Genomic DNA, 25138 nt, shown 5'->3' with positions numbered 1-25138 from the left:
TTGCAAAAGAGCACCTGGATGTTCCACAGCACTACTGGCAGAATATACTGTGGACAGATGACACCAAGATTGAGTTGTTTGGGAAGAACACACAACGCTATGTGTGGAGAAAAAAAGGCCCAGCACACCAACATCAAAACCTCATCCCCACTGTAAAACATGGCGGAGGGAGCATCATGGTTTGGGGCTGCTTTGCTGCCTCAGGGCCTGGACGGATTGTTGTCATTGATGGGAAAATGAATTCCAGAGTTTATCAAGACATTTTGCAGGAAAACGTACGACCATCTGTCCGCCAACTGAAGCTCCGCAGAGGATGGGTGATGCAACAGGACAATGACCCAAAGCATACAAGTAATTCAACAAAACAATGGCTGCAACAGCACAGAATACGCCTTCTGGAGTGGCCCAGTCAGAGTCCTGACCTGAACCCGATTGAAATGCTGTGGCATGACCTTAAGAGAGCGATTCACACCAGACATCCCAAGAATATTGCTACACTGAAACAGTTTTGTGAAGAGGAGTGGTCCAAAATGACTCCAGATCATTGTGCAGGTCTGATCTGCAACTACAGGAAACGTTTGGTTGAGGTTATTGCTGCCAAAGGAGGGTCAACCAGTTATTAAGTCCAAAGGTTCACATACCTTTTCCTCCCTGCACTGTGAATGTTTACATGTTATGTGCAATTAAACCATGGCAACATCTAATGTTTGTGTAGTATTATGTTCAGCAGACTGTGTTCTTCTATTGTTGTGACTTAGATGACGTTCAAAGCACATTTTATGCCCAATTCATGCAAAACTCCACGTAATCCCAAGGGGTTCACATACTTTTCCTTGCAACTGTATGTACAGTACCAGATATATACTGTACAACGATGGTAAGTGAGGAAGAACGATGGTAAGTGAGGAAGAACGATGGTAAGTGTACAGACCAAGGCAGTTCCAGCCACTCTATGGTGAGAGAGTTGGAGCATTTCTGCTATATGACCCAGAGCAATGGGGTGAAGGCCACATGTGTGCGTCCTTGGCGTCATTCTGGACTCAAACCTTTCCTTCCAACCTCATGTCAAATCACTTACAAACACATGCAGGCTCCGCCTTCGCAACATTGCCAAGATACGTACGTTCCTTACCCCAGACACCACTAAACTACTCGTACACTCCCTGATTATCTCACGCCTTGACTACTGCAACTCCCTCCTCACCGGCCTACCCCAGTGCAGGCTCTCCCTGCTTCAGACCATCCTGAACTCAGCGGCTAGACTCATCCACCTCACCACCCGCTCCACCTCTGCCACCCCCCTCTGCCTATCCCTCCACTGGCTCCACCCTCCTCTGCCTATCCCTCCACTGGCTCCACCCTCCTCTGCCTATCCCTCCACTGGCTCCACCCCCCTCTGCCTATCCCTCCACTGGCTCCCTATCGTCCAACGCATCAAATTCAAACTACTCACTCTGACCTACAAAGCCATTCACAACACTGCCCCTAACTACCTCACCAACCTGATTCCCAGGTACCGCCCTATCCGTACCCTTCGCTCTTCACAGGACCTCCTTCTATCTTGCTCCCTGGTCTCCTTCTCCCACGCACGACTGCAAGACTTCTCCAGGTCCTCCCCCATCCTCTGGAACTCACTACCCCAATCCATCAGACTGCTGTTCTGTTTCATGTATTGTCCCCCCCTCTATTGTACAGCGCTGAGCAAACCCTTTGGCGCTATATAAACTCCATGTAATAATAATAATCCTCCCCATACCTGTGGCCTGTATTCGGGGTTACTTACATCTTGCTTTGTTTTCTGAAACATTGAGTGTCTGAAACGGCTTGTTGCTTAGCCATGGTTGGTCTGAGGGACCACTGAGAAGCCACTGTGGAAGCCATAGGGGGCACAGACATCAAATGGTTTTTTTATATATTAAAAAAATATTTGTAAAGCCATTGTTTTGACCGCTGACTGAGGGTACACCTACCATTGTTCTTCATTTACCATTGATCTTCCTCACTTATCATCGTTCTTCCTCACCTACCATCGTTCATCTTCATTTACTATGGTTCTTCTTCATTTACCATTGATCTTCCTCACTCTCCATTGTTCTTCCTCACTCTCCATTGTTCTTCCTCACTCTCTATCGTTCTTCCTCACTCTCTATCGTTCTTCCTCACTCTCCATTGTTCTTCCTCACTCTCTATCGTTCTTCCTCACTCTCTATCGTTCTTCCTCACCCTCCATTGTTCTTCCTCACCCTCCATTGTTCTTCCTCACTCTCCATTGTTCTTCCTCACATACCAATGTTCTTCCTCACCCTCTATCATTTGTCTTAATTTACCATCATTCTTCCTCACCCTCCATCCTTCTTCCTCACCTACCATTGTTCTTCCTCACCCTCCATTGTTCTTCCTCACCCTCCATCCTTCTTCCTCACCCTCCATCCTTCTTCCTCACCCTCCATCCTTCTTCCTCACCTACCATCGTTCTTCCTCACCTACCATCGTTCTTCCTCACCTACCATCGTTCTTCCTCACATACCAATGTTCTTCCTCACTCTCCATTGTTCTTCCTCACATACCAATGTTCTTCCTCACCCACTATCATTCGTCTTAATTTAGTATCATTCTTCCTCACCTACCATTGCTCTTCCTCATTCTCCATCATTCTTCCTCACATACCAATGTTCTTCCTCACTCTCCATTGTTCTTCCTCACCCTCCATCCTTCTTCCTCACCCTCCATCCTTCTTCCTCACCCTCCATCCTTCTTCCTCACCCTCCATCATTCTTCCTCACCTACCAATGTTCTTCCTCACCCTCTATCATTCGTCTTAATTTAGCATCATTCTTCCTCACCTACCATTGCTCTTCCTCATTCTCCATCATTCTTCCTCACCTACCAATGTTCTTCCTCACCCTCCATCCTTCTTCCTCACCCTCCATCCTTCTTCCTCACCCTCCATCCTTCTTCCTCACCCTCCATCATTCTTCCTCACCTACCAATGTTCTTCCTCACCCTCTATCATTCGTCTTAATTTAGCATCATTCTTCCTCACCTACCATTGCTCTTCCTCATTCTCCATCATTCTTCCTCATTTCTCTCTTGGTATTGGCTCCACGCTTGCCCTGGGAATTGTAGCAGCAATGCTCCAGTGTCAGTTAGATAGCAGGACCTCATCCACACTGCCAAGTGGAAGTATATTCAGGGAAATGCTTTGAGTTTAGAGCCAAGTCTCCACCCCTTTCTTTATATTAGTATAACGGTGATTGGAAAAGGTATAATGTGATTGATGTCCAATACAAGAGATAGATGAGAATACTGGTGGGGGATGGGGCAATATATTGAGCAACTGCGGAGAGCATTGTCAATTCTGATATCTCACTACTCAAAGGTTTCATATATTCAATTATATTATGTGATTGTTTATATATTGTTGGGTCCCCTCAGAGTCTTTGCTGTAATATTTGTCCCCAGGATGTGGCCCCCAGAATCACATCGACATGCTTTTAGTCTTGATGTCCTTTCCTTGTAATGATGGAATCACATGTTGTGGCTGCGGTTTGTAATGTCATAGCTGATCGATCTCCAGTGTCCATATACTGCTGCAGCTAGCTGGTCCCTATTCACTAGACAGGCAACTTCCTGCCCTGCGTCACACAGCGTCCAATCCAGGCCTCACCTCTTCCTCTGTTACATCACAAATGTCAGAGTGCTGATGTGATGAAAACGTTTCTTCCAGCATGGTGAGATAATTGCTCTGCCTGCTGGTGTCTGTGTCAGATCTGATTGCTGTGTAGCTGCAGAGCACTAGAATGAAGGACGCGGGATCGTGGGATATGTAGTTTCTGCACAGAAAATGTCAGTTCTCACACTACAGGGAGAGGTCATGCATTAACCTGTGCAGTGGCAGTTCATGCCTCATGTTTAATCACAAACAGAAATGTCTGACACACTACATGTACATCCTATGAATGACACCACGACACTACATGATCAGTGTACATCCTATGAATGACACCACGACACTACGTGATCAATGTACATCCTATGAATGACACCACGACACTACATGATCAGTGTACATCCTATGAATGACACCACGACACTACATGATCAGTGTACATCCTATGAATGACACCACGACACTACATGATCAGTGTACATCCTATGAATGACACCACGACACTACATGATCAGTGTACATCCTATGAATGACACCACATGATCAGTGTACATCCTATGAATGACACCACGACACTACATGATCAATGTACATCCTATGAATGACACCACGACACTACATGATCAGTGTACATCCTATGAATGACACCACGACACTACATGATCAGTGTACATCCTATGAATGACACCACGATACTACATGATCAATGTACATCCTATGAATGACACCACGACACTACATGATCAGTGTACATCCTATGAATGACACCACGACACTACATGATCAATGCACATCCTATGAATGACACCACGATACTACATGATCAGTGTACATCCTATGAATGACACCACGATACTACATGATCAGTGTACATCCTATGAATGACACCACGATACTACATGATCAATGTACATCCTATGAATGACACCACGACACTACATGATCAGTGTACATCCTATGAATGACACCACGACACTACATGATCAATGCACATCCTATGAATGACACCACGACACTACATGATCAGTGTACATCCTATGAATGACACCACGACACTACATGATCAGTGTACATCCTATGAATGACACCACGACACTACATGATCAATGTACATCCTATGAATGACACCACGACACTACATGATCAGTGTACATCCTATGAATGACACCACGACACTACATGATCAGTGTACATCCTATGAATGACACCACGACACTACATGATCAATGTACATCCTATGAATGACACCACATGATCAGTGTACATCCTATGAATGACACCACGACACTACATGATCGATGTACATCCTATGAATGACACTACATGATCAATGTACATCCTATGAATGACACCACATGATCAATGTACATCCTATGAATGACACCACATGATCAATGTACATCCTATGAATGACACCATGACACCACATGATCAGTGTACATCCTATGAATGACACCACGACACTACATGATCAATGTACATCCTATGAATGACACCACATGATCAGTGTACATCCTATGAATGACACCACGACACTACATGATCAGTGTACATCCTATGAATGACACCACGACACTACATGATCAATGTACATCCTATGAATGACACCACGACACTACATGATCAATGTACATCCTATGAATGACACCACGACACTACATGATCAGTGTACATCCTATGAATGACACCACGACACTACATGATCAGTGTACATCCTATGAATGACACCACGACACTACATGATCAATGTACATCCTATGAATGACACCACGACACTACATGATCAATGTACATCCTATGAATGACACCACGACACTACATGATCAGTGTACATCCTATGAATGACACCACGACACTACATGATCAGTGTACATCCTATGAATGACACCATGACACTACATGATCAGTGTACATCCTATGAATGACACCATGACACTACATGATCAGTGCACATCCTATGAATGACACCACGACACTACATGATCAGTGTACATCCTATGAATGAAACTACATGATCAATGTGCATCTTATGCAGGTGAAAAACACGGGGCTCAGGTATGAAGATTTCGAATGTCTTTCAGGCAGATCTCTGGGCAGAGCACGCACTTCTATTGTATAACTTCAGCATTGTAACAACAACACAAACAATACCTATTACTGTCAATCCAATATAAGATTACTGGAAAATAAAATCTCCTTTCATGTTGTGCTGCTTGTCTGCCATCTCTTTCCACCACTTCCCGCATTCCCAGCATGCTTTGCAGCTTCTCCATTTCTCAGGACTACATATCCCATGGTACCTTGCTGATTCCTGTACTGACTCCGCCCCCTTAAACTCTTCCCCTCAGAAGGCGGGCTCTGTGAAATGTGTGATGCGGCAGTGCCTGCTCACAGGCCATAGTGACTCTGTGTCCCAGAATTCCATGATGGAAATGTGTGGGAGGAGCCTGGAGATCATTGGAGGACAATGTGGAGATGAAGGTCTGATCTTATATTCTCACCATAGATACAGTTTAACACTCATGAATGAAATATGAATGAAAGGTAAAAATCATTTGATGTGTTTTATCTGCAGATCCAAAAACATCAACGGGATACAATTTCCTGGTGCCATGGATCGGTAAGTTCTCTTAGACACAGTCACGCATTTACAGCCAGTTCTCTATGTGGTCTTCCATCCCCTATAGGTCAGCAGGATCATTGAAGGTCCCTACGTGTCGATCGATGCAGTCGGCTTGGAGTCGCTCAGACTGGTTACTAAACTCGCTGAAGGACTTAGAGGTGGAATTAGATGGCCGGAAGGTTTTTCAACCTCATTATTTAACTATGGAACAGATACAGATTGCATGGCGGTTACTCTTGGTACAATTTGTGTAACAATTCAGAAAACGAATCTAGAGGACATTGACAGGATTAAAGCTCTCCCCATTCTCATTTCCCAACACCCCCATTAGATTATTTATAAAGATGAGAAAAGACTCGGGCCCAACCAGTACGTCCTATGTGTGTGATTTGTGGTCTCTATCAATTCCCATCGTCCTGTATATTCTGCTGGGGGAGGGAGTTCTGCACTTTACTGCTCTAACAGTAAAGAATCCATTTTTCAATGTAAAGTTAAACCTCCTTTCTTCCAACCTCAAATTGTGGCCATGTGTCCTCTTCGGGGACCTCCATGATCAGTTTATTACAGTTACCGGAGTCCCCTTTATATATTTGTACATTGTAATCAGACCCCCTCCTAAGTTGTCCATTTAAATTCACTTGCCGTATAACTTTCCATATATATTTCTGTCTGTGGATTATTGTGAGGCCATTGCCGGTCACTCTGAGGATTCTTCTTTCTGTGCAGGGAAGGGATTGCTGGTTCTGTCGGGGAACTCCTGGTTTCAGCATCGCCGGCTCATTACTCCTGGCTTCCATTATGATGTTCTGAAACCGTACGTCAAACTCATCTCTGAATCCACCAATGTCATGCTGGTATGTACAGGGCAAGGAAGGCTTCTGTCCCTCTGATATCCTGCAACATCCCTCCATCATCACACATTGTTGTAGCTGACTCAGCATACAGCTCAGCAGACCAATCAACAGCCTTTGTACCCCCGTAAATATTCTGCTGTGTGATTTGGGGATGAGATTCTGTGTGAATAGCGGTTCTAATGGGGCATCCACTAGGTGTCTGTCTGCTGGTATCTGTTCAGCTGCTTTGCAATAAAGCATGAAAATGAAACGTCCGGCAGTATATTAATATGCGTTTACTAAGGAAGAGTGTCGCACATATAAACTGCTATCAGTTGTAGGAAAACCATAGAGAACATACAGAGTACTACAAATATACATACAACACACGTGTAGGTGTTATCTGACCTGAAAATGGTCTGTATGTTATACATACAACACACGTGTAGGTGTTATCTGACCTTCCCAGCAAATGAGCATTGAAAATGGTCTGTATGTTATACACATACAACACACATGTAGGTGTTATCTGACCTTCCCAGCAAATGAGCATTGAAAATGGTCTGTATGTTATACACATACAACACACGTGTAGGTGTTATCTGACCTGAAAATGGTCTGTATGTTATACATACAACACACGTGTAGGTGTTATCTGACCTTCCCAGCAAATGAGCATTGAAAATGGTCTGTATGTTATACATACAACACACGTGTAGGTGTTATCTGACCTGAAAATGGTCAGTATGTTACACATACAACACACGTGTAGGTGTTATCTGACCTGAAAATGGTCTGTATGTTATACATACAACACACGTGTAGGTGTTATCTGACCTGAAAATGGTCAGTATGTTACACATACAACACACGTGTAGGTGTTATCTGACCTGAAAATGGTCTGTATGTTATACATACAACACACGTGTAGGTGTTATCTGACCTGAAAATGGTCTGTATGTTATACATACAACACACGTGTAGGTGTTATCTGACCTGAAAATGGTCTGTATGTTACACATACAACACACGTGTAGGTGTTATCTGACCTGAAAATGGTCTGTATGTTATACATACAACACAATAAAAAGTCACTGTTTGCATTATAGCTGCTCCGTGATTTCTGTAGGAAACAGGACTCCAGGCATCTCAAGCGATTGCAGAAAACTGGGTTCTTGCTGTTGTTTTTCTCTTGTAGTTGTCTTGTAGTTGTCTTGTAGTGTGTCTTGTAGTTGTCTTGTAGTGTGTCTTGTAGTTGTCTTGTAGTTGTCTTGTAGTTGTCTTGTAGTTGTCTTGTAGTTGTCTTGTAGTTGTCTTGTAGTTGTCTTGTAGTTGTCTTGTAGTGTGTCTTGTAGTTGTCTTGTAGTGTGTCTTGTAGTGTGTCTTGTAGTTGTCTTGTAGTTGTCTTGTAGTTGTCTTGTAGTGTGTCTTGTAGTGTGTCTTGTAGTTGTCTTGTAGTTGTCTTGTAGTGTGTCTTGTAGTGTGTCTTGTAGTTGTCTTGTAGTTGTCTTGTAGTGTGTCTTGTAGTTGTCTTGTAGTGTGTCTTGTAGTGTGTCTTGTAGTGTGTCTTGTAGTTGTCTTGTAGTGTGTCTTGTAGTGTGTCTTGTAGTGTGTCTTGTAGTGTGTCTTGTAGTGTGTCTTGTAGTTGTCTTGTAGTGTGTCTTGTAGTGTGTCTTGTAGTGTGTCTTGTAGTGTGTCTTGTAGTTGTCTTGTAGTTGTCTTGTAGTTGTCTTGTAGTTGTCTTGTAGTTGTCTTGTAGTGTGTCTTGTAGTTGTCTTGTAGTGTGTCTTGTAGTGTGTCTTGTAGTGTGTCTTGTAGTGTGTCTTGTAGTTGTCTTGTAGTGTGTCTTGTAGTTGTCTTGTAGTGTGTCTTGTAGTTGTCTTGTAGTGTGTCTTGTAGTGTGTCTTGTAGTTGTCTTGTAGTGTGTCTTGTAGTTGTCTTGTAGTGTGTCTTGTAGTGTGTCTTGTAGTGTGTCTTGTAGTGTGTCTTGTAGTTGTCTTGTAGTGTGTCTTGTAGTTGTCTTGTAGTGTGTCTTGTAGTTGTCTTGTAGTTGTCTTGTAGTTGTCTTGTAGTTGTCTTGTAGTGTGTCTTGTAGTTGTCTTGTAGTGTGTCTTGTAGTTGTCTTGTAGTTGTCTTGTAGTTGTCTTGTAGTGTGTCTTGTAGTGTGTCTTGTAGTTGTCTTGTAGTTGTCTTGTAGTGTGTCTTGTAGTTGTCTTGTAGTTGTCTTGTAGTTGTCTTGTAGTTGTCTTGTAGTTGTCTTGTAGTGTGTCTTGTAGTGTGTCTTGTAGTGTGTCTTGTAGTGGTCTTGTAGTTGTCTTGTAGTTGTCTTGTAGTTGTCTTGTAGTTGTCTTGTAGTTGTCTTGTAGTGTGTCTTGTAGTTGTCTTGTAGTTGTCTTGTAGTGTGTCTTGTAGTTGTCTTGTAGTGTGTCTTGTAGTGGTCTTGTAGTGTGTCTTGTAGTGGTCTTGTAGTTGTCTTGTAGTTGTCTTGTAGTGTGTCTTGTAGTTGTCTTGTAGTGTGTCTTGTAGTGTGTCTTGTAGTGTGTCTTGTAGTGTGTCTTGTAGTGTGTCTTGTAGTTGTCTTGTAGTTGTCTTGTAGTGTGTCTTGTAGTTGTCTTGTAGTTGTCTTGTAGTTGTCTTGTAGTGTGTCTTGTAGTTGTCTTGTAGTGTGTCTTGTAGTGTGTCTTGTAGTTGTCTTGTAGTTGTCTTGTAGTGTGTCTTGTAGTTGTCTTGTAGTTGTCTTGTAGTTGTCTTGTAGTGTGTCTTGTAGTTGTCTTGTAGTTGTCTTGTAGTTGTCTTGTAGTTGTCTTGTAGTTGTCTTGTAGTTGTCTTGTAGTTGTCTTGTAGTGTGTCTTGTAGTGTGTCTTCTCTGGCAGAGTCTTCTTTGGTTGTCTTTCTGTGGAGTCCCTCTTTCAGCTTGTGCTGTTGGCCTTTTATCTAGAAGGTTTGGGTAGCAATTCCCACACGGGTATATCTCTTTCTGCCTCTTCCTTTCTGCAGTAGCTTGTCTGAGAGATGTCTTTTCTAACTCCAAACTCTAGTTGGCACTGTGGTATCGTACATGCCATGGGTCAAATATATCAAAAGGTCAAGGTATTGTTTATCTTTATTGACACAGCTTTGGGTCCAGTGTTTGACAGACGCTCCTTTAAAGCAATTATTATTATTATTATTACATGGAGTTTATATAGCGCCAAAGGGTTTGCTCAGCGCTGTACAATAGAGGGGGGACAATACATGAAACAGTACAGCAACTACAAACAGCACACGAGGGGTTAGAGGGCCCTGATCCTGGGAGCTTACAATCTAGGAGGGGGAGGGGGTAGTGGTACAGGAGGAAGTGGCTGTGGGGGATGGAGTGGTAGGAGGAATGAAGGAGAACGGCTGTTAGGTGAGGGTGGGGTAGGCTTCCCTGAAGAGGTGGGTTTTCAGGGAGCGCCTGAAGGTGAGGAGGGAAGGTGACAGTCTGATGGATTGGGGTAGTGAGTTCCAGAGGATGGGGGAGGACCTGGAGAAGTCTTGCAGTCGTGCGTGGGAGGAGGAGACCAGGGAGCAAGATAGAAGGAGGTCCTGTGAGGAGCGAAGGGTACGGGTAGGGTGGTACCTGGGAATCAGGTTGGTGAGGTAGTTAGGGGCAGTGTTGTGAATGGCTTTGTAGGTCAGAATGAGTAGTTTGAATTTGATGCGTTGGGCGATAGGGAGCCAGTGGAGGGATAGGCAGAGGGGGGTGGAGCCAGTGAAGGGAGAGGCAGAGGGGGGTGGAGCCAGTGGAGGGATAGGCAGAGGGGGGTGGCAGAGGTGGAGCGGTTGGTGAGGTGGATGAGTCTAGCCGCTGAGTTCAGGATGGTCTGAAGCGGGGAGAGCCTGCACTGGGGTAGGCCGGTGAGGAGGGAGTTGCAGTAGTCGAGGCGTGAGATAATCAGGGAGTGTACGAGTAGTTTAGTGGTGTCTGGGGTAAGGAAGGAGCGTATCTTGGTGATGTTGCGGAGGCGGAGTCTGCATGTGTTTGTAAGTGATTGGACATGAGGTTGGAAGGAAAGGTTTGAGTCCAGAATGACGCCAAGGACGCACACATGTGGCCTTCACCCCATTGCTCTGGGTCATATAGCAGAAATGCTCCAACTCTCTCCCGATAGAGTGGCTGGATGAGTTGGCCAAGGGAGGAGGTGTAGATGGAGAAGAGAAGGAGTCCAAGGACAGAGCCCTGGGGGACCCCAACAGAGAGGGGGAGGAAAGGGGAGGTGGCACCGTTGTAGGAAATGCTGAAGGAGTGTCGGGATAGGTAAGAGGAGAACCAGGAGAGAGCGGTGTCTCTGATGCCAAGGGAGAGTAGTTTATTAAGGAGGAGGGGGTGGTCAACTGTGTCGAAGGCCGCGGAGAGGTCCAGGAGAAGGAGGACAGAGTAATCGCCTTTGGCTTTGGCGGTAAGCAGGTCGTTGGAGAGTTTGAGGAGGGCAGTTTCGGTGTAGTGTAGGGGACGGAAGCCGGACTGTAGGGGATCAAGGAGATTGTTGTCAGTGAGGTGGGCGCTTAGGCGGTCGTAGACTAAGCGCTCAAGGAGCTTGGAAGTGAGTGGCAGCAGGGAGATGGGTCTGAGGTTGTTTGGGTCAGTGGGGTTCAGGGAGGGCTTTTTGAGTATGGGGGTGATGTGCGCATGCTTTAGGGGGGAGGGGAATACGCCGGTAGAGAGGGAGAGATTGAAGATGTGGGTGAGGGAGCGGATGAGGGAAGAGGGGGGTGACCGGAGGAGTTGAGAGGGGATAGGGTCTAGGGGGCAGGTAGTGAGGCGGGCTTCTGAGAAGACCCTGGTGACTTCTTCAGTGGTAGCAGGGCTGAAGGAGTGCAGTGCTGGGGGGGTTACGGTAAGCGGGGCCTTGGGTGTGGTGGGGGGCAGTGCAGTTGCGAGGTCAGAGGGGGGAAGAGATGAGGGGGAGGCTAGGTGGGGAGGTAGATTGCGAGTTGACTATGTCCTTACGGATTGCGTCAATCTTGTTGTGGAAATGAGTGTCAATCTCGTGGGCGGTAAGCGAGGTACTGAGTGGAGGAGGGGGGGGGGGAGAGCAGGGAGTTGAAGGTGGAGAAGAGTCGGCGAGGGCAGGTGGAGAGGGTGTTGATCAGGTTTATGAAGTAGGCCTGCTTGGCGGCGTGGAGGGAGGAGGTGTAGGTGAGGAAGGCAGATTTGTAGAGGGAGAACGCACGGGGGGACCTGGTTTTGCACCATAGTCTCTCCAGCGCACGACTGCGACGTTTGAGGCGTTTAGTGTGGTCGTTCTGCCATGGTTGGAGCGGTCTGGGTTTGATGTTGCGTGTGGTTAGGGGTGCCAGAGAGTCTAGGATAGCTGATAGTGAATCGTTGTACGTGGTGGTGGCTAGGTCAGGACATGACAGTGGAAGGATGCTGTCGTGTAGGCGGTCGGCAGCCGAGTGGAGGGGGGCCGGGTTCAGGTTGCGGAAGTTGCGGCTGGTGATGGTTTGGCGCTCTGGGGGGGGGGGAGTTAGGGGAAGGGGAGATGGAGAACATGAGGAGGTGGTGGTCGGAGAGAGGGAAGGGGGTGTTAGAGAACTGGTTGAGGGTACAGAGGTGGGAGAAGACGAGGTCCAGGGTGTTCCCATTGATGTGGGTGGAGGACTGTGTGAGCGCGAAGGAGGTTAGGTGGAGGAGTTGGGATGTAGCCGGGTTGTTGTCATTGATGGGGATATTGAAGTCTCCAAGGTTGATGGTTGGTAGCTCAGAGGAGAGGAAGAAGGGAAGCCAGGCAGCGAAGTCATCCAGGAAGCGGGGTATGGATCCGGGAGGCCTGTAGATCACTGCGATCCTTAGGGGGGTGGGGGAGAAGAGCCGGATGCAGTGAAAAGCAATGGCAATAGATAAAAATGTGTCCACTGTCCCAATATACAATAATAGTATCTATTCCCCCATTGTGTTAGAGAACAGAATACCAGTCTTGGCAAATATGTTTCCTGATAGGACAATGATGTGTTTAGAAGCTGATGCTGTTTACTCCTGAAAAACAACCAAGATTTGTTATGTAAATCACAGAACCTAGAACCTATATAAGTGTCTGCACTCTATAGCACAATTACTGACCAAACTTCCTCGTCACTAACTTTGGCTCTTCCCACTCACATCCTTTATTACTTCTCCGTAAGAGCTGAGAATGTGGAATAGACTCCCTCCAGAGTTGGTTGTGGCAGCTCAGTGGGTTGCTGTAGGAAAGTCCTGGATCCTTTCATGGATACACAGAATATAACTGGATATAACATTTATAGGGAAAGGTGATCCCGGGAATATCCGATTATTGATCCAGGGAATATCCGAATATTGATCCCGGGAATATCCGATTATTGATCCAGGGAATATCCGATTGCCTCTCGGGGGATCAGGAAGGAATGTTTCCCCTGCAGGAGCACATTGGATCGTGCTTTGCTGGGCGATTTTGCCTTCCTCTGGATCAACTGTGGGTGGAGGATTATAACTTTTTTTTTTCTATGGTTGAACTGGATTAACTTTTGTCTTTTTTCAGCCAGACTAACTATGTAATTATTGGCCTGTCACTGTGATGGGCAGCCCTACAAACCAATGGTAAAGCAAAACAACAGGAGGACTTAGGACCAGTTTGGGGGATCCCCAGGCAACAGAAAAATATCTTCCTGACAGACATGAGGGTAACTGATGCTTCATTCTTATGTGTCTGACATCTCTTGGCAGGACAAATGGGATCCATTGTGCAATAAGGAGGAATCGGTGGAGCTTTTCCAGTATGTCAGCCTGATGACCCTGGACAGCATCATGAAATGTGCCTTCAGCTACAACAGCAACTGCCAGACTGACAAGTGAGTTCCGTCAGCAGCAGCCGCTTCCTTCTATACACTGTCATGGCTTTCTGGGACTCCTCATTCTGATAATGTGTGTTGTTGCATTCATATATCTTCTGTTGTTCCATGGATGTTCTTTCCATAGCATGCTACTCTCCTAATGTCCATAGAACCTTCCCTTTCTTAGAGTAAAGCTGTCACCTATATGCACAGTAAAGTAACTGGCAGAATCTGGAGCTTCTGTGTACGGCAGCCAATCAGCTTCTCTTTCATTTTCAAAGTTTAACTGTGTTAGAGCGATTATTCTCAGTGTCGGTGGGAATGTTGAGACACCTACATGGTGAATGTGTGACACATAGATCATACAGAGCCTCATGACAGGTTCTCTTCTTGGACGATCACACACACGCCTCCTGTATGGATTTCAATGGTTGTTTTCTGCTTTTTAGTTTCATTGAAATGTTGTCACATTTGATGTAATATTTAACGCCCAGATAATATATATAATTACAGAAAACATATTTACAGTATAAATCTTGCCCCTTTCAGTGTTAATTCTTACATTGGCGCTGTGTATGACCTCGCCAGTCTGACGCAACAGCGAATCCGGACGTTCCCCTATCACAGTGACTTCATTTACTACCTCAGCCCTCACGGATTACGTTTTCGCCGAGCCTGCAGGATTGCTCATCTTCATACCGGTAAATGACTTTTGTTTTGGCATTTTTATAAATATAATTTACTCTTCAGCAGAAATACTTGTAGACCTTGTTGTACTTAACCCAGACATGGAAGAGGACGGAAAAGAGAAGAAAACGGGAGAAGAGCGCAACAGGAAGATAGAGGGGTAAAGGGTGAGAAGGGGGGAGGGGAATTGGGAGGAAGGGGGTGCCCTGAGTCCACCAGGGTGTCCCACATGGACTGTCACATTAAATCAAGGCTTTAATAACTGTCTATCATAGCAGATAGAAGGAAATGCCCACCCCATGCGGTCCGGGTGTTGTCAGCTGGCCATTCGGTCTCAATGTATAATGTTATACTATGCCGTGTGTCCATCCGTATCGGCACATCATTACCGGAACACCAGGAGATACTCAACATGTCATATGGTTTATATATACAGTATGTCTCAGCCCCAATACTGCCTTCCTATTAGTGCTGCTAGTCTCTCTATATACAGTGTATACCATATATATACTGTATATGGGCTGTTCACATCCCCGGGTTCTATAAAAGCAATGAACAGGAACTTCTCTCTGGATTCCCTCTGTTGATGGGTTAGTCTATCAGTTTACTATTTCTTGGTTTCCTGAAAACTTTCAGGTCTACAGAGAGAAGTAAGAGGAATAATCCAGAAGGTCTCATGTATGCAATGCTATCAGCTGGCAATGTCTGTTTAATCCAAACAATTCTATTATGATCTCTTGGTAATTTTTACATAAGAAGATGTTATGTATCTGTCCAACGTTTCCGAAGCTTTTGGATTTTCTGAATTGAATTACTCTGGAGTCCCGTGTTTTATACAGTGAAAATCGCTCACCATAGGGTTACCCTAGGCGGCACACAGACATATATGTGTCTTTCCTGTGAGGACATCTCTCTGTTGATCAGTTTGGAAACTGTTTCCTGATACAATATTGTGCTTTTCTGTGGCTTAGTGCCAAGATCAGATTCTTAGAACCATTTACTGGGAGTCTCGGAGTGGTTTTCATATCTCTTATCTATAGGTCGATTTCAAGAGATTTCTGAAGATTCAGAATATATTTTTTTTTCTTCAATCAGACAAAGTTATTGAACAAAGAAAAAAACTGCTGGAAAAAAATGAGGAGCTCGAGAAAATCCGGCAGAAGAGACACCCCGATTTTCTGGACATTCTTTTGTGTTCGAAGGTCAGTTTTCATTACTTCTTATTGGTATCTCTGGGGAGACCTTTGTGTCGGAGCATTGGGCCTTCATTTCCAAATGAGCCTGTAATAGGCATCCCCCCCGAATCGTCATATAATCAATGATACGCTGAAGGAAAACATTCAGAGATCTTTCAGGCAATGCCCATAGATATCATTGCGCAGTAAGGTCACTACTGTGACTACTCATAACTGTACCCCTAAATCTGAGGGTGACTACTCATTACTGTACCCCTAAATCTGAGGTGACTAGTCATTACTGTACCCCTAAATCTGAGGGTGATTACTCATTACTATACCTCTAAATCTGAGGGTGACTACTCATTACTGTACCCCTAAATCTGAGGTGACTAGTCATTACTGTACCCCTAAATCTGAGGGTGACTAGTCATTACTGTACCCCTAAATCTGAGGGTGACTAGTCATTACTGTACCTCTAAATCTGAGGGTGACTAGTCATTACTGTACCCCTTAATCTGAGGGTGACTAGTCATTACTGTACCCCTTAATCTGAGGGTGATTACTCATTACTGTACCTCTAAATCTGAGGGTGACTAGTCATTACTGTACCCCTAAATCTGAGGGTGATTACTCATTACTGTACCCCTAAATCTGAGGGTGATTACTCATTACTGTACCCCTAAATCTGAGGGTGACTAGTCATTACTGTACCTCTAAATCTGAGGGTGACTAGTCATTACTGTACCCCTAAATCTGAGGGTGACTAGTCATTACTGTACCCCTAAATCTGAGGGTGACTACTCATTACTGTACCTCTAAATCTGAGGGTGATTACTCATTACTGTACCCCTAAATCTGAGGTGATTACTCATTACTGTACCCCTAAATCTGAGGGTGACTAGTCATTACTGTACCCCTAAATCTGAGGGTGACTACTCATTACTGTACCCCTAAATCTGAGGGTGACTACTCATTACTGTACCCCTAAATCTGAGGTGACTGCTCATTACTGTACCCCTAAATCTGAGGTGATTACTCATTACTGTACCCCTAAATCTGAGGGTGACTAGTCATTACTGTACCCCTAAATCTGAGGGTGACTACTCATTACTGTACCCCTAAATCTGAGGGTGACTACTCATTACTGTACCCCTAAATCTGAGGTGACTGCTCATTACTGTACCCCTAAATCTGAGGGTGATTACTCATTACTGTACCTCTAATCTGAGGGTGACTACTCATTACTGTACCCCTAAATCTGAGGTGACTGCTCATTACTGTACCCCTAAATCTGAGGGTGATTACTCATTACTGTACCTCTAAATCTGAGGGTGACTAGTCATTACTGTACCTCTCAATTTGAAGATGATTATTCATTACTGTACCATCTCTGAGGATGAAAATTCATTACTGTTCCCCTCAACCTGAGGGTGACTGTTCATTATTGTATCCCTCAATCTGAGGGTCACTACAGCCCTTAAGTACCTACCTAGTCCTGATTAATTAAATCTGTAAATTTCATTGTATTGTATTTCTTATATTTCTTCTGTGTGACACAGGATGAGAACGGTCAGGGCCTGTCTGACGAGGACCTCCGAGCTGAAGTTGACACTTTCATGTTTGAAGGACACGACACAACAGCCAGTGGCATCTCCTGGATCTTGTACTGTATGGCCCAAAATCCAGAACACCAGGAGAAGTGTCGGGAGGAGATCCGGGAGGTCCTGGGGGACAGGAAGACTATGAACTGGTGAGTTCCCTTATGGCCTTATAAATTTTTTTGTGATAACAGACTGAAAGGCAAATGAGTATTGACAGGATGGAAGAACACCTTCATTTCTGAAAACGAAATGCTTAACTTTGTGTTTTATTCCAGGGAAGACCTAAGCAAACTTCCCTACACCACAATGTGCATTAAGGAAAGCCTTCGTCTTTATCCTCCGGTGCCCTCCGTCTCCAGGGAACTCTCCAAACCCATCACATTCTTTGATGGGCGCTCCTTACCAGCAGGTATGGTGCTAACAGTCAGCCTGTCCCTTCTTCTACCTTTGGGTGAGCTAGAAGCATGGCAGCAGAGTAATGGCTTTCTCTCATTGTTTCTGCTAGATACTGGCTTGTGATCTCTGTGACCTGTCCGGAGTCACTGTACAGGGTGTCCCTAAAGTCTGGACACATAGGCAAAATGCATATTTTCAATAAATTTCAATACATTTTTCAAGATTTTATTTCATTGGAATATTAGTCAATAACATCTTCACTGTGATTTCCACCATTTGTGATGCAAACTTCGATGCGCTCTGCAAGATTCATATGGACCTGATGTAGTAACTCCACATTTCCGTTAATTTGAGCACATTCATTCATGATGCGTTCCTTCAGGTGATTCATATCTGTGATTTTCATTGAGTACACCTTCTCCTTTAGCCTACCCCAAAAAAAGAAGTTAAGGGAGTTAAGGTCTAGTGAGCTTATATAGTGACACTTCCTATGAGTCCGGACTGTAGGGACACCCCGCAGAACTGCCTTTTTGGTTTTATAACCTTTTAATCTGCCAGGTTCTGACACTGATAGGGTGTGATTCATTTCGTACCTTTATAATGTAATTTCATAAATACTGTATACAGTATATATATATATATATACAGTCAGGTCCATAAATATTGGGACATGGACACAATTCTAACATTTTTGGCTCTATACACCACAATGGATTTGAAATGAAATGAACAAGATGTGCTTTAACTGCAGACTGTCAGCTTTAATTTGAAGGTATTTACATCCACATCAGGTGAACGGTGTAGGAATTACAACGTTCAAATATGTGTCTCCCACTTGTTAAGGGACCAAAAGTAATGGGACAATTGGCTTCTCAGCTGTTCCATGGCCAGGTGTGTGTTATTCCCTCATTATCCCAATTACAATGAGCAGATAAAAGGTCCAGAGTTCATTTCAAGTGTGCTATTTGCATTTGGAATCTGTTGCTGTCAACTCTCAAGATGAGATCCAAAGAGCTGTCACTATCAGTGAAGCCATCATTAGGCTGAAAAAACAAAACAAACCCATCAGAGAGATAGCAAAAACATTAGGCGTGGCCAAAACAACTGTTTGGAACATTCTTAAAAAGAAGGAACGCACCGGTGAGCTCAGCAACACCAAAAGAACCGGAAGACCACGAAAAACAACTGTGGTGGATGAGCAAAGAATTCTTTCCCTGGTGAAGAAAACACCCTTCACAACAGTTGGCCAGATCAAGAACACTCGCCAGGAGGTAGGTGTATGTGTGTCAAAGTCACCAATCAAGAGAAGACTTCACCAGAGTGAATACAGAGGGTTCACCACAAGATGGAAACCATTGGTGAGCCTCAAACACAGGAAGGCCAGATTAGAGTTTGCCAAACGACATGTAAAAAAGCCTTCACAGTTCTGGAACAACATCCTATGGACAGATGAGACCGACATCAACTTGTACCAGAGTGATGGGAAGAGAAGAGTATGGAGAAGGAACTGCTCATGGTCCTCAGCATACCACCTCATCAGTGATCATGGTGGTGGTAGTGTCATGGCGTGGGCATGTATGGCTGCCAATGGAACTGCTTCTCTTGTATTTATTGATGATGTGACTGCTGACAAAATCAATTCTGAAGTGTTTTGGGCAATATTATCGGCTCATATTCAGCCAAATGCTTCACAACTCATTGGACGCTTCACAGTGCAGATGGACAATGACCCAAAGCAGACTGCAAAAGCAACCAAAGAGTTTTTTAAGGGAAAGAAGTGGAATGTTCTGCAATGGCCAAGTCCATCACCTGACCTGAATCCGATTGAGCATTTCACTTGCTGAAGACAAAACTGAAGGGAAAATGCCCCGAGAACAAGCAGGAACTGAAGACAGTTGCAGTAGAGGCCTGGCAGAGCATCACCAGGGATGAAACCCAGCATCTGCTGATGTTTATGCGTTCTAGACTTCAGGCTGTAATTGCAACCAAGTATTAAAAAGTGAAAGCTTGATTTATGATTATTATTCTGTCCCGTTACTTTTGGTCCCTTAACAAGTGGGAGGCACATATGCAAACTGTTGTAATTCCTACACCGTTCACCTGATTTGGATGTAAATACCCTCAAATTAAAGCTGACAGCCTGCAGCTAAAGCACATCTTACTTGTTTCATTTCAAATCCATTGTGGTGTATAGAGCCAAAAATGTTAGAATTGTGTCGATGTCCCAATATTTATGGACCTGACTGTATATATATATATATTTGATGAACACAGAAGACTGAACTGTGTATTATACTTTTATTTCATGATATTTCTGTGATTTTACTGAATAATAAATCCAAAGGGCATTTGCAGATTTGGCTCCTGTCAGCTATTACATTTGGTACTGTTTTCTATTCTACTCTTATCAGAAGAAGAGAATTTTCCCTCAGAGAGCAGCTTGTTTCATTGATACTACACTAAATACCAGCAAGTCTGTTCCATTTAATTTTTATATAATCTTCTAAGATCCGATGCAGCAGAGCTTTCAAAGAGCAGGTCCAGCCTCTGCGAGCCTCCTCCTTCCTCAGAACCATATGACTTTCCATCCTGTACTCCAAGATTCTGAATGAGGAGGATCAGGGTGTCTGTTTCTTTGTGAATGATGATCAGGTCAGGAATTATTAGAGCAGTATAGACTTTAGATGCACATTTCAATTTTCAGTAGTATACATCATTACAAAAGACTTTGGCCAGGTTAGGAACCCCTGGAACTGGAGACCTGGGATTAGGTATTATCAGATTGGTAGAGATCAGAGAGGTCCATTCATACAACACCACTACAGAGATCCAGGGCATGGGCTGGGTAGGTCGTGTCCCCAGAAAGTATTTGTATTGTGGGGGTTTGACTGGAAAGGTAATATTTTCAAAGTAATCTTGTTCTCTGGACTTTGAAGCTTCCAATGGTGATAGTTAGTTGTATAGATGCAAATCATTTTTTTTGTAAGTAGTAGTCTGACGTCTCCATCCAAATGCAAGGTCCACTTCTTTGTTATGCTCTCCATGAAAATAACAAAATGATAAACAATTAAGAAAAGCCCAGAACTGAGGAGATACAAATATATTCTTGCCTTTCACCCCAACATCTGCCCAGAGTGATGTCACAGGCCATCCGGTGAGATTCCCCTGCCCCTGCCCAGTGTGCTCTACTTGGTCATTGATAATAAGATGTTGTCTTTTCTTTAATGTTTTTATGTACTTTTTAGGTTCTCTCGTCAGTTTAAATATTTATTGCATTCAACGGAACCCAGCCGTGTGGGAGGAGCCAGAGGTACAGTCATTTAGCTTCACTACTGTTTTACATTGGACAATTGGTGGACACATGAACAGGAGAAGGCCAGCTGATTTGCTGACAATTTGATTACATCTTTTGGAAAATATATTTCATGTGGTTGCTTTGAAGATGAATCAGCTTCTCTTAGAAAGGTTTTGGTTGTTATTTTCTTCCAGTTTGTTTTGGCTCTTGGAATAACGATTCTATCTAAGTGGAGGAGCCAAGAGCCCTTTTCCACAGTCCATAGATTCCAGAGTGCAAAAAATGTAACTAATATGCATCAGAAAATGTACAAGCCATCGTCCCACGTTCTCTGCACCCTCCCTATAATAAAAAGTAAAATGTAGGGATATTCCTTGTATTATGCCCAAAATGGAAGGCAGACCCAAAGTCAGAGGCAGCAGTGCCGGGGGTGAAGGTAATAGGGCAGTAACAGGCTTCAAAAGCAGATCTGGCACACCAAAGCATTGGCAGGGTTGCACACAGCAGAGGTGACGCTCCTTGGTCAAAGTGGCAGATCAATCCATGGACAGCACATGAAGGATGTTAATGACTGGATCATGAAGCCTGTGTCATCCTCTGCTTTCCAGGCACAGAGCAACCAGTTTTCAATCCAGTGTATCTAATTCAGCCTCTTCCTTCCCTTCTAACAATATCACCAGACCCCTTTAAACTGGCTGTAAGGAGTGGTGGTATTGTCTGAGAGCTCCCATTTATAGGTTGTTGCCAGAGGATCAGCACCAGAAGACAATAGTGATACGTACTGTATGTATGTATGGTGATTCTATGGGTGGATCAGTGGCTGTTAGCACCCCTGAGGATGCCCTGGTCCAGGCAGAGGACAGCAGACACACAGTAGCACCAGCCATCGAAGTGCCAGCAGATAGATCTTTCTGTGAGGTGGGCTCCAGTGATGAAGTAGTGGGGGACAATAATGGGTCAGTCCTCACTTGTGTGCCATAGAGGGTAGAGCAGGGCGGCTCTGGGGGGAGAGGTGAAGGTGGGACCCTAACAAAAGCCTACAGGATCCTGTCAGAGACCCCCCAGCAGAAAGGTGTTAATTCCCCAGGTCTAAGAGTCTTTTACTCATACAATCTGTGCATACACTCAGCATGTCATCCTGTAGATCTAATGTTAGCCCACCAGGGTGTCCGGCTGCTGCATGCGGAGCCTCCAGCACATTGTGAGTGACACCCAGGAGATTTATCTCTGATAATCCCTCACTGTTGCCACTGATAACGTGGACATTCTCCTACACACAGCTTCACAGGCCAGTCACATGTGTGAGCCAGTACAGAGCCTGCTACACACAGCCAATGACACCCCAAAGTGTCAGTGGGTGAGGGGAACCTCCACATTGTTACTGAAAAGGCATAACGAATGGCTATTGCAAAGCAGCATCAGTAGGTGCTAAATATAAATGTTTTCTGTACGTCAGCAGCCTGTAAAGTGTTACCTGATGGGAATGTCCCTCTGATATCTCCTCGTCCACATTTCCAGCAGAGGGAGGTTTCATTTGATCCACAAGGTGAGGGAATCAGTACTCCCTACCATAAGCCTGGGTGTGCACCCAATGGGGATCTGCTCCAGTCTGGGGCCATCTTTTAGCCAACAGTACAAATTGTGAATAAAATTGTTAAAACGAAGATGGAACATTAACAATAAGACTTCTTGTCACGTACCTGGTTGGGGAGCCTGATGTGGAGAGAGGGCGTCCTCTTACAACCCCCGCTCGGAGCCCCTGGAAGTGGGTACAGGGGCGCAGAGCCAGGAGTGGCAGGAGTGCCGTATGGATCCTGAAGACTGTCGGCAGGTATCTGGGGACCCAGGTGATCCGGACACAAGCCAGGTGTGAGTGCAGGAACGTAGGTGCAGCAGCAAGGAGGTGTGGTGGAGGTCTGAGTGCGGGTTTTGGGACCGCGCACCGGTGCGTGGATGCAGTGGCTGACAGGTTTGGCGGTGATCCAGATGTAGGCCAGATGCAGAGCTGTGGGTACAGCGGCAGGTGGTTATGGTAGCCGACCAGATGCGGTGCAGGTGCAGGCGGGATAATACAGCGGAGTCAGGCAGGCCGGGTCAGTATCAGGCGGGCAGCGAAGTACAAGAGGAGCAGACAAGAGAATGGTCAGGGATAGCCGGGGTCAGTGCAGGCAGAGTTCTTTCTTAGGCGGGTATGCAGAATACAGGGATCAGGAATGTATGCAGGAACGTTGTAGACCAGAAGGCAGTGATTTTACATTGAAGCAGGTTTAAATAGCCCGCCTGACGTGATGTGGGCACCTACTGCGCATGCGCGAGCTTTCCGCGCTACCGGGCATGCGCGGTTGCACGTGCCTGCGCACTCGCACCGCTGCGACTCGAGGGGATCTGTCGCCGTCGCACCGCTGCATGGCGACAGGATCCCTGACACTTCTTTTCTGATGTCAGGAAATGTCGCCTACATTGCCGGTAACGTTGTACTTTGTAATGCTTTGTGAAGGATTTATCTTCTTACCTCTACACTCCCTATATGTGATTATCATTTACACTGAGCAACATTGATCTCTGTATTGCAGGTATTTGATCCTCTTCGATTTTCCCCAGAAAATTCTGCCAAGCGCCACTCTCACGCCTTTGTTCCCTTTGCGGCAGGACCCAGGTACATAATGAGTTTACGGTATTTACACCAAGCCCTATAGAGAGCTCTGTACAATATACGCTGCCAACCAGTAAGAACATCCTACTGAACACAGCGAGTATTTGTCTGTAGGGTTAACCCCAACCTTACCAAGGTCACTTCTACATGCCCGACATAGGGAGCTTTCTGCGATGGAAATGTTCCATAGTACACGGATCATCACATTCCATCAAGGGGAGAAACGTTTCAGAAGGTATTATGAGCTCTGAGCAGTGACCCCTCATTGTCCAGCATGGCACATAGTGATCCCTGTAATACAAATTATTGCAATTAGCTATGTAAGCAGGTAACCCCAGGGAGCTGCCCCCCTAACCCCAATTCTACCCCCCAGAGATCCCTTTTCTGTGCTCTTGTTTGAAGAACCCCTGAGGCGCAGGACCCTGGGGGGAGTTAGGTCAGTATACATATTGCTGTAATTCTAATAAATACACCCAAACACTACATGTGAAATATCACATTTTGAAGTGTGACCCACAGTCTTCCTTATATCTGATGTTCACATACATGGGCAGCTTTGTGGCTGAATGGTCTGTAGCCCAGAGGTCCTGCATTCAGTTTCCACCAGAAGCTCTGTGGTCTGGAAGTGGCTATGTTCTGTATGTGTGTCCTGGATTAGGGTTTTTTCCCCTCATTTCTCTGGAAATGTATCTTCTGGGATCTCATAGGATAAACACATTCAAGAATGGGGTGTACATGGAGGGCATTGTGTGAGGGTTCAAGTCCTTTTTCTTCTAGTTTATAGCCATCCTGAAATGGGATTATCTATTGGGGGACAGTACAGCTGCTTTGTCCACATTTGGTCTCTAGGTAATGATGCCATCTTTAGTAGAAGTTCTCTTTTTTTATCCTGCCCAGGAACTGCATTGGACAGAACTTCGCCATGAATGAGATGAAAGTAGCTGTGGCGCTGACCTTGAACCGGTTTGAACTATCACCTGACCTCTCCCAACCACCCCTGAAACTGCCGCAGCTGGTCCTGCGCTCGAAGAACGGCGTTCATGTTTTCCTGCAGAGAGCCGGGTAAAGGGGGATTTAGCTGTCAGATCAACACAGAAGATTTCCTTTCCGCTTATTTCCCTGTAATTATACCACAATAAAATATAATCAAGAAATCACGTTGCTGGGTCTTCCCTGTGTCTGACTTTTCAGCGATGCTGTCATATTTCAGCTTACAGTTGCCCCTCATTTCAGGGCTGCAATAATAGAGCTGCAACCCACCTGAAGTGTGTGATAAGGTAAGTGTTCATGTACGGAGCCCAGCCACTTTATTCATAATAACCACTACCATATCCCACCCTGAGCTCTGATGAAGAAGGCATGTCCTTCGAAACGAGTCAGCTGTACTGA

General features: G+C 45.0%; 1 protein-coding gene across 4 annotated transcripts in view; it reads left to right on the top strand.

The window, feature by feature from the left end:
- Positions 1 to 24906, top strand: part of LOC149428197 (cytochrome P450 4B1-like) — a 46517-nt gene extending 21611 nt beyond the window's left edge. For 2 of the 4 annotated variants that reach the window (XM_089667609.1, XM_089667606.1), the window contains 10 exons: positions 6246 to 6290; positions 7020 to 7147; positions 13833 to 13957; positions 14489 to 14640; positions 15722 to 15828; positions 17364 to 17554; positions 17681 to 17814; positions 21047 to 21111; positions 23670 to 23752; positions 24647 to 24906. In XM_089667609.1, coding sequence (XP_089523735.1) covers positions 6246 to 6290; positions 7020 to 7147; positions 13833 to 13957; positions 14489 to 14640; positions 15722 to 15828; positions 17364 to 17554; positions 17681 to 17814; positions 21047 to 21111; positions 23670 to 23752; positions 24647 to 24815 — 1199 coding nt within the window. In that variant the 3' untranslated portion in view covers positions 24816 to 24906. Of the gene's footprint in view, positions 1 to 5922; positions 6152 to 6245; positions 6291 to 7019; positions 7148 to 13832; positions 13958 to 14488; positions 14641 to 15721; positions 15829 to 17363; positions 17555 to 17680; positions 17815 to 21046; positions 21112 to 23669; positions 23753 to 24646 lie in introns of all 4 variants that reach the window. The other 2 variants (XM_089667608.1, XM_089667607.1) reach the window with 2 other exon arrangements.
- Positions 24907 to 25138: the final 232 nt, after the last annotated feature.

The sequence above is a fragment of the Staurois parvus genome, unplaced genomic scaffold (assembly GCF_062004578.1).
Source record: "Staurois parvus isolate SC_StPar_1 unplaced genomic scaffold, SC_StPar_1.0 ptg003413l, whole genome shotgun sequence".
NCBI classification, from domain to species: Eukaryota; Metazoa; Chordata; class Amphibia; order Anura; family Ranidae; genus Staurois; species Staurois parvus.
This window is presented reverse-complemented; position numbering and strand designations above follow the sequence as displayed.